The 14,461-nt window shown below is 42.3% G+C and overlaps 2 protein-coding genes across 2 annotated transcripts in view; both read left to right on the forward strand.

Annotated features, from left to right (window-relative positions):
* LOC311001523 (sialoadhesin-like) overlaps positions 1 to 14,461 on the forward strand; it is a gene marked incomplete at its 3' end in the record, with an annotated part of 102,708 nt that overhangs the window by 7,858 nt on the left and 80,389 nt on the right. The window lies entirely within an intron of this gene.
* Positions 1,862 to 10,691, forward strand: LOC311001446 (butyrophilin subfamily 3 member A2-like; the record flags this gene model as incomplete). The annotated part of the gene is made up of 4 exons (XM_083992532.1): positions 1,862 to 1,972; positions 5,418 to 5,750; positions 9,023 to 9,370; positions 10,636 to 10,691. Exons 1-4 carry the CDS (start codon positions 1,897 to 1,899, stop codon positions 10,689 to 10,691), a joined length of 813 nt encoding a protein of 270 aa, XP_083848658.1. The 5' UTR covers positions 1,862 to 1,896.

Below are 14,461 nucleotides of genomic sequence, written 5' to 3' on the forward strand. Positions count from 1 at the left end.
GAAGGAGGAGTGGGAGGAGGAGAAGGTGTCTCCCTCCATTTCTGTCCTCTGACAGTAAGGAAGTGAACTCTCCATCTTTGTGGTTACTGTAGTTACCATGGTTACTTAGCGTAGTACGGCCGATCACTTCCTGTTGTTTTGTTCCATATGAAATCAACACAGTTTTAGAGAGTTAAGACAGGAAACCACAATCACGATCAGACTTATAAAACGCACGTACACTTGTCAGCAAACTTCCCTTTGTAAATCAGCTTCACGTTCTGCCCTGTACACCCCCTGCTTTACTGTTTTACCATAGATGGTCAATTTTATAGCTATAGCTACCCCCCACCTCCTCTCCTCTCCCCTCCTCTCAGATCATTTTGAACTGTCATTATCATTTTCTGTTGTACTTTGTAGTTTGGCCTTGGTGTCTCGCACTCTCTCTGTGTTTCCGCAGATCCACCGGAGCTCCATCTCTCTGCACCAGCCGCCGCCTGCACCGCCCCCCCTCCCACCCTTTCCCCTGCTGCTAGACCGGCCTCCCCTCCCTTCCCATGGACCAGTCTGCCATCCAGTCCTCCCATTACTGTAAGCTGGCCTGCTCACCCTGCCTCCCTCACCTACCAGAAGCTTCCTCCTTCAGCTGTTGTTAACATTTTCATGTTTCGCACATTCTGTGTCATAAACTATAAACAGTTTTCATGTCTGTAACAACATCTACTTAACCATCTTTACCCTCCTCTGTTGCTCACCCTGAGGTTTCTCCGATTTTTCCCTGTTAAAAGGGTTTTCCATGGAGTTTTTCCTTAGTCGATGTGAGGGTCTAAGGGCAGAGGATGTTGTTATGATGGGATGTAAAGCCCTTTGAGACAAACTGTTTGTAAAAATGGGCTATACAAATAAAATTGCCTTGCCTTGCAATGCAAACCACCTCTTGAATGTGGTCTGCATATAAATGAGCCTGACGTGCTTTTGTTCTGTTGTTGTTGTGACTTGGCAGGTGTGAAAGTAGCTACGTGACATGTTGCTGCAGCTCAACAGCATCAACGGCACAGAGCGCACGTAGTGTGGTTTTGTTGCGCTGCCTCTCATGCTGGACCCGGTTCAGCACACAGTTACAACAATGACAACAGTTCTAATGACTCTGAAACGAGTTCTTAACCAGTCACCCTCAAAGGCCAGAGTGAATTGAATTTTTAATTTGATTCTAAGAAGACGTTTATGAAACAATTACTTAGTCCAATGCAAAAAAAAATAACGCAGTTGAATCGAATCATTCTGATAACATGGATCTAACGCATGATACGGGTTGAAATTAAATGTGTGAAGGGTGATAATAAGAACAATTGTTCTTCTAATTCTACATTTCTTTAATCTTACTTCTATTCACCACATCTGTGTCGTCAGTTCCCCTTTTCCTTCAAACCATGCATGGGTCTGAGTTTGTGCACATCCTCTCGTCAAGTTAATCCATTGACAAATTAATCACAATTAATTACAGAAAATTGTGCGATTTTTTTTAAATTTTTTAAAACAGCTAAAATACAATTAGCTTCTGTCTACTTTCACTTTCAGTTCAGTTTTCCTGTAAATCACATGACTCCTCCCTCTGCTGGGGGGGGGGCGTCAAGTTCAAAACACAGCAGTTACTTCCCTGAGCGCCATTTGGTCCCACGGACCGATCGACTCAGGTCACGGACGAAGCAGAAGCAGAAGAAGAAGCAAAAGAAGAAGGAAGAGGGGGACGAGAAGAAGAAAAAGAAGAAGCTGAAGAAGAAGAAGAAGAAGAAGAAGAAGAAGAAGAAGAAGAAGAAGAAGAAGAAGAACGACAAGAAGAAGAACAAGAAGGACAAGAACAAGTAGAAGAAGAAGAAGAAGAAGAAGTAGAAGAAGAAGGACGACGACGACGAGAAGATGTGTTCCTCCTCCTCAGTGTTGTCGGTCTCCCTGTGTCTCCTGCTGTGTCTCCCTCCGTGTCTGTCCTCTGGAGGTAAGGTCCCTCTCTGTCTCTGTGGTTACTGTAGTTACCATGGTTATTTAGCGTAGTATGGCCGATCACTTCCTGTTGTTTTGTTACATATGAAATCAACACAGTTTTAGAAAGTTAAAGTAACATTGCAGAGTTTTTCGGCCTTAAAATAATGTTTTCAGACTCATTGCAATGGTAGAGAAATGGTTAATAGGATGAATGGTGCTGCAGCTGCAGCCTGAGCTGGGTCGCGTCGGCTGAAACTGCACTATGTAACTTCCCTGCACGGGTACGAAACACTGCCCCCCCTCCTCCCCCCTCCCCTCTGCGTTGAGGGAGAGACGTGGTGGGTAAAAGCGAAACTACTAGTGAAATAAAAAATAAGACCAGTAGAGACTTACATCCACTGGTACAATTTTTGATAAAGAATTATGATAAAATTAAAGTCCCACATCAAATCTCGGCTGTATATACTATTTTGGAAAATAACTGTAAATATCAAGATACAAAGGCAAAACTGAAATGGGAAGAAGAATTGAATATAGACCTATCAGAGGAGAGTTGGAAGGAAATGAATCAGAATGTTCACACAACAACTGTATCGCCGTATTGGAGGGAATATGCATGGAAAATACAATCACGATACTTCATAACACCAGTGCAGCAAGCTAAATATAATAATAAAATATCAGCAAGCTGCTGGAGGGAATGTGGCGAACCATACGCTAATGTTCAACATATATTCTGGTCATGTCCCATTTTGCAAATATTCTGGGAAAAGGTACAGAAAGAAATCAGTCATATTTTAAGTTGTGCTGTACAATTAAATATGGAGTATATGCTATTGGGAAGGACCATAGACACACCCCATGAGGAAAACGATGACTATCTGCTCAGGGTGCTGCATATAACTGCTCTAAAACAAATCACCAGAAACTGGCTTCAGAAAACCCAGCCAACAATAGAAAAATGGAGGGACACCATTCAACAGGTACATCAAATGGAGTATGTAACATATAAAATGAGGGGTAACCTCAGACTATATGAGATAAGATGGGCCAAGTGGTCAACCTACTACAATTGATTTAATCATCATAATTTTGTTGTTGTAACTGTGATTATCCTGCTCGTTGTAATTTTTTTTTAATGCTTATTTGTTATTTATTTTCTGAGTGCCTGTCTATGTGATTGTTGATGTTATATGTTTTTTTTTTTTTTGTTTTCTTTTTCTTTCTCTTTTTCTTCTTCTTTTTCCATGTGTATGACGTTGTGACTGTTATGTTGTCTATGTCTCGTGACCTTCTTTCATGTGTACATGTAAATGTACAGACACATGGTGACTTTAAAAATAAAGTACAAAAAAAAAAAAAGCGAAACTACGGTTCTCCTCCGGTCGTCGTCGCCGTTGTCGCCGCCGCCGTTGTCGTCGCCAGAACACACACCCCCTCCCTGGACCACCCGCCACACAGTCTCCTTGCAAACATGTGGGAAATACTGTCGTTTATTAATGGGAATAAACGCTGGATGCGCTCGCTGTTAAGTTTCGTTTTCCCCCCCAGACGATAGCGCTTCTCAACCAGATGGTGGAAGCACTGAGCTGAAACTCCGCAATGTTGCTTTAAGACAGGAAACCACGACCACCATCAGACTTATAAAACGCACCTACACTCAGCAAACTTCCCTTTGTAAATCACAGAGTTCCTACAAGTGTGCACAGCTCAATCAGCTTCACGTTCGGCCCTGTACATGCTCTTTTTTTTTTTTTTTTTTTTACCATAAATGGTCAATGCAAACCACCTCATGAATGTGGTCTGCATATAAATGAATCTGACGTGCTCTTGTTCTGTCGTCGTTGTGACTTGGCTGCAGTTGTGAATGTGGCAACATGAAAATAAGTCTATATTTGTTTGCGAAAGCTCCCAATGGGAGCTTCCAATACAAACAAGCTTAAAACAACAGACTTTTTTTTTTTTTTTTTTTAAGAAAAATTTCTCATGTTGGGGCTTCAATACAAGAGGGACATTACAGACGAGCACTATGGAGGTATTTGGGTGTTTTTTGGTGTGTCTTTTTGGACGAAGAAAAGTGAGCTCCGTTCTCAACCGTCATATGGACATGCAGTGCTGCACGGAGCCCCGCTGAAATTTGAATTTTGGGTGAACTATCCCTTAAAGTTTTTTCTAATTCTAATTTTAATTCTACCACTGAGGAGCAACCACTGAGTTATTACATTTGCTTTTGTGAATTAATTGAAACGTTTGTAGAAGACAACAATTTTGTACAGCTGTACAGATATGACAGCCCTCTGGCTCCTTGGACTGGAACAGCTCATCTCAACTCAGCCTCGTCACTATACACTTGCTGAACTCCTTACTCAGTCTGATTGGACAAGTTGCCACATCAATGATAGGCCTAATAATAATAATAGGCTATAATAATGTAAAATAGACCCAGTATGCGATAGAGCTTCCGCTTCAAGGATACGAGTGAGAGCTTTTATTTTTATTTTTTCATATTGCCTGTTCATTCGTCATCCCGTTACGCTCTACAGGTGGGGATTAAGAAATCTGCAGCACTATAGTTCTGTCTGTAGTGCTGCATTGTGGATCGCAGTGGACTAGCGATCTGGCTGAGGAAAAAAAACTGACGCGTCCGTGCAAGAGTGTAGAACAGCAATGGATAGAAAGTGTCTAGACGATATGATCTCGATCTACGGTGCTTTTTGAAGAACATGCACTGCGGGTGACCAGGTGCCCGTGGGCACTGTGTTGGTGACCTAAACGGGAGGAAAATATAGACATTTTTAAAAGTATGTGAACCTTTCTAGACTATAGAACGAAGTTTTTTCATTTTCCCCCAAAAAACAGGACAAATTGTGTCCTGGGAGGGATTGTTTTTTTCCCGGAACAGCTGATGGAAAAAAGAGAACAATTCTGGGAAAAACGGGATGGGTGGCAACAATGAAAGTGACCTACACCACTTTAAGGCCCCGTTTTGTGCGTACGCAAGAGTTATTAAAGAGACCTCAGAAGACTTACAAGTTCACACTCTGTGAACCAATCACAGTTGTCACGTCACACCTGGGATTCCTTCCTGTTTTGTATGCTAACAAACAGCTCAATGTTGTTTTAGCTAATTAACAGAGAGGTCTGTGGTCACTGTCCTTGTCTGTGTGTGGTTTCATGATTGATCAATTTATTTACTATTGAACACAACAAACATGTAGGGAACTTGTTCACCTATAAATCCTCAACTGTTTGTACCACCACCACCATCATCATCATCATCATCATCATCATTTAGAGATCATGGAGGTTCTGTGTGAACTGCGTCTCATATGGACAAAGGTCTGAATATATTTCAGGGTTCAGACTGTGGAGATGAATATGAACTATCAAAATAAAAGCTTTTCATATAGAACCGTCACTGACATTATCTTCCTGTTTGTCTCTCTGTTCTGATTCAGACTCTAAGGAGATAAAAGTGAAACTTGGAGAAGAAGCCACCCTACCATGTCAAAGTCTTGCAGATGCTGAAATCGCATGGATCAAATGGACCAGACCTGGTCTGAGTCAGGACCGTTATGTCTTATTCTACAGGGAGGGTAAGGTAGAAAATGACCACCAGATTCAGTCTTACCGTGGCCGAGTGGAGCTGAAAGATAAAGAAATGAAAGACGGAATCCTTTCTGTGATTCTGAAGAACGTCACCACCAAAGATGCTGGAACATACATGTGTGTTGTAAAGGAAGAAGAAAACGTAGAAAAACAGACTGAAATCATCCTGACAGTTCAAACAGGTGAGTCACAGAGTCCAGACTCAGGATCGCTGGTATGCTATGGCTAATAAAAACAGCGCACAAATAATCTTGGGATTTTTAAAAGTTCTTTATTTAACAATAAAAAGAAAACCACAAAATGTGGTAACATACCGCACACAAAGACTGTATGGTGGATGAGGATCTGTGATTAACCTTTATTTAACCAGATAAAAGAGCCATTGAGATCAAGACCTCTTTCACAAGGGTGACCCGGCCAAGTAGGCAGCAGCAAATAATCATGAACAAGAAGATAGACAACAAAGATAAAACAAACACTGAAATATAAAATGTGAGCAATTTGACAAATAAAGTGCAGGTTATTGTTACAGTGTCATTCAAACCTATGACATAATGGCTTCCAGTTCTCCGAAGAAAAGTAGGTAAATGAGTAAGAAGCAAGCCAAGAAGAGCCTGGACCAGAGTCATCCAGTGTGTATGTCGTTTCATTCAAGAAGGCATGCCAGCATTAGCAGTTCACAGTGGTGGGTGAGGCGGCCACAGCCGGTGATAAACCTCAGAGCACAGGGGTATATGTGTGCTGGATGAAGCACATATATACACAACATCACCATAATCAAGCACTGGCAAAAAAGTAGCTGACATCAGAAGCGTCCAAGTTTTGAGGGAGAAAGATGACTTGTTTCTGTAATAGAAACCAAGCTTCACCCCTAATTTGGAATTTTTGTGCCTTTATTAGATAGTACAGTTCAGAGAGACAGGGAATGGGGAGGCAGAGAGAGGGGTAATGACATGCAAGGAAGGGCTACCCGATGCGGGATTCGAACTGGGGCCACTTGCAGCAAAGACTGTAGCCTCTACACATGGGGCACCTACTTAACCTACTGCGCCACTCGGTGCCCCTAGATCAATCGATTTTAACATGCCCTTTGAGGGAAAGCTCCCCATTAATGATTAATCCCAGGTATTTGTAACTGGTGAGCAGCTCTAGAGTTTAACCTTGGACAGTTATTATTGAGGGAACAGATAAATTAGAAAAAAGCATTATTTTTGTCAGCATTTAAACCAGTTTCAATTGCTCCAGAAGAATCTGCACTGCATCAAATGCGGACTGCAAAAATTAAAATCCCTGTGTGATTGAGTGTGAACAGCAGTAAATTACAGAATAATCTGCATAAAAATGGTATAAAGCTTTCGACAAGGTTGCACACAGATCATTGATGTAGTAGATGGATAACAAAATGGGTCCTAAGACTGAGCCTTGGGGTACACTTTTTGGGACCTCAAGAAAGGTGGAACTAAGACACACTTACAAAGTTTAACCCTAAAACACAGTTATTTAAAGGGATAGTTCAACATTTTGGCAAATTGGCCCATTGCCATAATCGCTATAGTCATAGCAGTAGGTTCGTTACCTTTAATTGTCGGTGCAAGCTATTTTTAGAACGGAGGAGCGGAGCGGCAGGCTGCTCAGGGCTACGCTATGGAGGCTAAGGGAATTTCTTGGTTTTCCTCATCAAACTCATCAAATACACAATCCAACAACTCCAAAAGGCTGTCGTGGACAAGTTGTGACCTGCACATTCACCACGCTATGAGATAATAATGGAACGTTACGAGACGGAGCCGTATAGAGGTAAATTCATGCAAAACCGCTGATGCGTGTTGCGTTCAGGGACAGTTTTTCAGCAAGCAGACTCTGTATTTACCCTGTATTTACCTCGAAAACGGCTCAGTTTCGTAACGTTCCATTATTATCTCATAGCGTGGTGATTGTGCAGGTCACAACTTGTCCATGAAAGCGTTTTGGAGTTTTGGGATTTTGTATTTGATGAGTTTGATGAGGGAAACCAAGAAATTCCTTTAGCCTCCATAGTGTAGCTCTGAGCAGCCTGCCGCTCCGTTCTAAAAATAGCTTACACCGACAAATAAAGGTAACGAACCTACTGCTATGGCTATAGCGATTATGGCAATGGGCCAATTTGCCAAAATGTTGAACTATCCCTTTAAGGATCTTAGAGCCTTGGTGCAGGCTGAGGGAGGCCTATAACAGCCCATGACTGTAAAGGAATGTCTCTGTTGAAATTCAACTTTCATTGCCAAAAATTTAAACTTTTTGCTAATAGATACAGAGGAGGGCAGAGTAGCATGAAACTCGTTTCTTATATAAATGGCTACACCTCCACCGATCACAGCGTAAAACATTGTAATCATTGATAGAAATATCCTGATCTGAGACTGATTTACTCAACCGCGTTTCAGACAGCACGGGAATATCAGTTTCAGTTGTCTGTACCCAAATCTTTAGGACGCAGCCTTCCTGAGTGCTGCCTTGTCAAATATCTCACTGAGCTGCTGTTGTAGCTATAGCCAACCACCTTCCCTGCAACCTTAATGACTGTGGAGAGCTTGTTTTTGTTCTTCACGGCAAACTGCTGTAGGCTACCAGGCAGCTATGGTAAATTGTAAAATGCTTTCAATGCTTCTGTGTGCCATTTGATGTATATGTGGAGTAACACCAAAGCTTTTCAATTTCTTAAAACAATCATTGATTTGCTCTCTTAAAACACTTTCTGAGTTCTGACTAAATACTTTGATACTTGATAATACTTTAATATCAAACAGTTTGTCTCAAAGGGCTTTACATGGCATCGTAACAACATCCTCTGCCCTTAGACCCTCACATCGACTGAGGAAAAACTCCATAGAAAACCCTTTTAACAGGGAAAACCAGGAGAAACCTCAGGGTGAGCAACAGAGGAGGGATCCCTCACCCAGGACGGACAGACGGGACAGAGATGTTGTTACAGACCAGAAAACAGTTTATAACAGAGAATGTGGGAAACATGGAAATGTTAACAACAGCTGAAGGAGGAAGCTTCTGGTAGGCAAGGGAGACAGGGAGAGCAGACCAGCATAATGGGAGGACTGGATGGCAGACTGGTTCATGGGAAGAGAGGGCAGGCCGGTCTAACAGCCGGGGATTACTGGTCTGACACCAGTCCTGCCTATAGTTGACATCTTTTAGAATGGTTAGTATATTTAGCATATTATCATTAACACTTTGTTTAATTGGCCTCGTTTATGTCTTCTGTTAGATTTGATACTAATGCTAAAAGTCTCTGACTTTTACTGACAAGCAGTCAGGTGCCGTCCTCACAGGTGGACAGGGTGGTTCCTCAGGTCTGTGCCGATGAGACTGTCAGTGGTTCTCTGCAGATTTAGGTGGAACATGGATCTTCACCAGACGGTCTGGTTGTCTTCTGGTTTCTGACTCACCTCTGTGTCCTCAGGTTCCCAGGAAGTCCCACTTGTGAAGATATATGAGGGGGAGGAGTCTGTCCAGCTGCCATGTAACTATCCTACATTTGACCTGGGCAATCCTTCAGTGGTGTGGAGTCGCTCCAACCTTCAGCCTCCAACTGTCCAAACCGTCAACCAGCGTCAGTGGGATGGAGACAAACTCACAGTCCAGAACCAGGACTACAGAGGACGGACGTACATGAGGCCTGATGCTCTGGAGACTGGAAAACTCAATCTGACTCTCAAGAACCCCACCACCAGAGACAGTGACACCTACGCCTGCATCATCAGATGGACGGGACGAGAAGAGAGACGAACAGTAACACTGTTGGTCAAAGGTCAGAGCTGTAGATACAGGTCAAAGGTCAAAGATACAGTGGCTGTATTCGAAACCGCATACTACCGTACTGCCTACTATATATTGTATAGGCTACTGTATACTGCATACAGTACTGAATATGTGATGCCGTTCTTTTCAACCTTCATAACTTTTGTGATGGTACATGGACTTACAACAGGTTGAATGACACCTCTGTCATGGCCTGAGGGGGTCTGTATCATTATGGTCTGTATCGCCTTCACTGGCACTAAGCAGCTTTGAGAAGCATGGTAGGAACCCTGCTCTCACTTAAAGCTAGGGTCTGTAATCCTGGAAAACTAGCAAGAGAGCGAGCAAGATTTGAAAAAAGCACCTCCTAAAGTTCCTCCCCCCTGCTCCCCCTCCCGTCAGTGAGTCCGTCCAAGCCACGCCCCCACACACTAGCACGCGCACAGAAGCAGCACTGAGGAGAGGACAGCTACGAGCTAAGGGCTACGAGCTACGAGCTAACGAGCTAGGAGTAGTTTTGGACGACAACAAACAGTCATGTCTCACTTACCGTACCTGTAAGTAAACTATATTATTATTATTATTATTATTATTTTTGTTTGTTCTATAGCACATCAGTCTGTGCAGACCCAGGGGCAGGTCGGGTCTGAAGGTCTGAATCTGCTGAATCTTCCCGAGGATCCGGCTGGATTCAGACCCATCATCTAAATTACATTGTAACAGTTAGCCTGGTTGTGATGTGTTTTTCACTGACAAACGTGTATTTAGTGTTTTTAATAGTCACATAGCATATCTGCCTAACTCAGTTTTTCATTGAAAATGATGCAGGGTGATGCAGAAGTGTTAGGAAAGTAAATTTAGGCCAATATCTCAATTTGGCTACATAAATTAGTTAGGCAGATATGCTAATAGGATAACGATATATTTGTTGTTTGATTGTTAGTTTACACGATGACAGTACTGGCTCAGACCGAGCTACAGTCTGAGCCTTTTTTTTTTCTCTTGATCTCAACATAATCAAGAACTGTAAACAACTGTAAACAATGACATGCCATTTACTGTGAACACAACATTTCTGTTAGAGAGTTCATTGTCATTCATAAACTGTAAAAGGAAAAATAATAAATGAAATTCCAGTAATATTAGTAATAATAAAGGACAACATGATGAGAAAGTCTAATCTCCTTGATGAACTATTCTCTTTACAGGCTAGAAATGAACGACTTGAGCTTGGAAGAATCTCATCAACCCAAACCTCCTGTTTGATACCTGCAGATGTCAGCATCAGGAGATGCTCCTCCGCCAGGCCCTCCAGCTTCACGTCTACCTAGTTCCTGTGTCTGGAAAATAAAGAGACCGCTACCCAGATCCTCATGGACAGTATAAAGGTTTTGTCCCTTGTAGAGTGTAAACACACTGTAAGATTTACTAGAGCCCTGCCGTTTATACTGTGTTCTACATTAGATTCCTGTCAAATTTACACTGAGGTTTACAGTCTGTAAATTCCAAAGTTATTTTATTATTCTTATTTATATTTTTGACTTATATTTAAATTTTATCTTTTGTTATTTATATTGTTTTTAATAAAAAATTGAAAGTGATGAATGCCTTTCATTTTAGTATTTCTGCAAAAGAAGCTATACATTTTCTCACCACCACAACAAAAATAAGTGATTACAGAAAAATTACAACAAAGTTGGTATAACCCTTTATTGTTACATAAGTATCTGTACATTTTCAACATGAGTATATCTACACATTGGAGAAGGTGTTTACATGGAAAAGGTGTTTCCAGGGAAGGCAGACAGGTCAGGCTGTGTATGAGGAGTGTTTTGTCAGCTCTGTTGATCTGCAATGTAACTGTAGTCCATCTCCACCTTTTCTGTGGAAAGGCTCCACTTCTTCCACTTTTTATTGTACACCTTGCCGTATCTGTAATAAGAGAAAAGATAATAAGCTTTGTGTGATACATTCATATTAGCTTACAGTTTACTCGGGGTGGAGTTTTATGCGTCAAGGTCTGAAGCATAAAGCTCTGCCCCAGTTGAACAACGTCTGAAAGGAGCAACATCATAAGGAGCAGGAGGTAACTCCTGTCAAGTGTGGTGGCTGTGATACAACCTATAACCTACACCCTTATGAAAAACATACGTTCTTATCATTTAGGGACAAAAGTGTCCTCTTCAAAAATGCCCCTTTTTTTCCTGATTAAAAAGGATTGAAAAAGAACAAACTAAGCATGGCGTGTGTGGTCTGTAAGATCAGTAATGTAAGTGGGTGTATGGATGGAAGAGTATGTGTGTGTGTGGGGTGTTGTAGAGTGTAAAAACAGAACCAAAACATGAACCAAAGAGCAGGAGGTGTTGCAGGCAGGAGAGAGGGAGAGCAGCTGACTCCAGGAGGGAGTTGTAGACCACAGCCTCCCCAGAGCCCAGGTGCAGCTTCGGCCACTGACCACCCTGCTACTGTGAGGAGAGAGAGAGCAAGGCAGCAGGGATGGTTGTCACAGTAACATACCTTGCATCCAATTGCTGAAGAGCTGTCTCCTCTGGGCAGCTAATGTCTGATTCCTGAACCCCAGCTACTGAGAAGTCATCATCTCTGTGAAGATTGCAAAATTAGAGAATACTGTCAGTGCAGCATCAACATACATTTACCCTTCATTCATAGAGCACAAAACACAGAACTAATATGTAGAAATAGAAGTCTTGGGTTTGGCAGTTGAAAGGAAGATGTTTTGACAGAACAAAAAGGCATAATAAGATTTATATAAACTGTTGAGAAGATCCTCAGTTTTCCCCTATCCTCTCTGCACAGCAGCTAACAGAGTATAGTCCATAGACAAGCTTGTAACATTATCAATTACTCCACCAACACCACACAAAGTTAGAGGTACAACCTAAGGTAGCTGTGTTTTATTTTGGTGTTGGTGGTTGTTGTAGTTGATGTTAACAACTCTGTGTGGAGTGCTGGGCCTCCTAAGGTGAAGGACAGGTTTTATCCTCAGGCCATCATATTTCTCAAAAGATCTAATCACTAACATTTACTCAATGTCTGTATAATGATACGGCAGATATCACTTCATATAATGTATATATACTATATGTGCAATAATACTTTTCTGAAGTACCTCAAATAGCACTTTGAGCCACATAAAACAGAAAGGGCTAGATATGAAAGACAGATTTTTACACCACACCAAAGACAACGTTGGTCAAATTCATATTCATAGCAATAGCAGCAGCAGCAGCAGCAGCAAGTTGAACTCACCATGGACAGAGACTTGGAAACAGTAGTTGAAGCTAGCGGGGCCTAATCGATCCGTGTTTAGACGGCGTCGAGGTTGATCGATCCTTCTCATGTCATGACTATGAAAACATAAATACGCAACAGTTGTAAAACGTAAAAGCCAACATATGTGCGTCTTTTATCACAATAATAATGCAGACACTGACGACTATGGTAGAATCTATTCAATACTAGAGTCACCGACCAGTTTTAAACCCACAGAGAAGCTAATATTAGCATTTGGCTAATACAAGCTACAATAGCTACGTTAGCAAAAGTTAGCCTACATATTTCATGAAAATAAGAAATCCTCCCCGAAGCAAAACAAATAATTACCTGTCCAGCAGAAAGAGAGCAACCTCGGCATCACTTTTCAGGCCCAGATCCCTCCGTTGTTTCCACCGACCTGAAGCTACACCGATGTACTCTGGTTTAGCCTCTTGCTGCAGATTCCAGAGCATAGACTGATCCCGAGCCGTTTTGTCAGCAGCCTTTTCTTCCTCCGGCTTTCTCTTCCTTGCCTTTTTCTCGGAGCGAGTCGTTACAAGTAACCGTGGAAGTGGTGATTTGGGCTGCGTTTTCTCAGCCGTTGCTCAGAGATGAGCATGAAATCCGTTCTTCTGCAGAGCAGTGCTGACTTTTTCCAGCCGGGCAACAACAGCTAGACGTGAAGACTGTGCACGAGCGCGTAGGAGGGGGGCGGGCGCAGAACGAGACACGGAGGCATCTGATTGGTTCTTTACTCTCCGAGCAAACTTCGACCAATCCGTGCCCTTCGGTCTGAAGGATACAGATTGGACGGAGTTTTCTCAGTCCTGCGGCTGTCACAGAGTTCTGTTTTTTTCCGTTCCTTTTCCTGATGACATAATGTACTGATTCCTCTGAAATTAGACGGGCCATTTCCCCCAGTATAAGAAAAAGTGCTTCTGAACAGGACTACAGACCCCAGCTTTAAGTTTCACTTTCACTTTGGCGAGTCACAACGAGGAGGGAACAGCAATGCGGCACCTTTCCATCGGATTGTGTATGTGTGTTTACTATGAAATGATCCGCTGGAAACAGAAACTTAGTTTGGACGTCTTCTGTTCATTTCCATGCACCGGGAGATCAGGATGTTTACGGGGCTATGTGCTAGTGCTCATGGGTAATGGAGTCTTCCTTCAGGTAAAACACTACCGCTTTGGGCCACTAGCGCCGCCAAACTCAACCAAAACTGAAAGTTCTTTAGTACTGCTTTAAGTTATATAACATAGCTACGGTCAGAGGTGGATAGTAGCGCGCTACATTTACTCCGTTACATTTACTTGAGTAACTTTTTGGATAAATTGTACTTCTAAGAGTAGTTTCAATGCAGCATACTCTTTACTTTTACTTGAGTATATTTCTTCAGAAGAAGCGGTACTTTTACTCCGTTACATTGAGCTTCATTCCGGTCGCTACTCGCTACTTTTTCTTATAGATCTAATGTGCAAATTATTTGTTTATGTTTTAATGGAGATACTTCCAAGCCTCTGTCACATGACTGTGTTTCACCAATCAGATGTGGCCACTTGCGACGTTTGCCTCCGTGTAACCAATCAGACAGAGCCAGGCAGTCACATGACCGCACACAAAATCTCCGCGGTAAACAGGACGGCCACTCCGCCTCAAATTAGAGAAACTGCGGCTAGTAAATGATTAGGATGACGTCAGCCCTGGTATGTCGTGGATAATGTCCGTCAAGGCAAAGATATTCAATATAAACCGTCTTTGGTGAAGGTTCTCAGTCATCCAGGTCATCTTATTCTTCTTCCTCCCCAGGAAGTTTACACCT

Source organism: Trachurus trachurus (assembly GCF_905171665.1).
Source record: "Trachurus trachurus genome assembly, chromosome: 18".
NCBI lineage: Eukaryota > Metazoa > Chordata > Actinopteri > Carangiformes > Carangidae > Trachurus > Trachurus trachurus.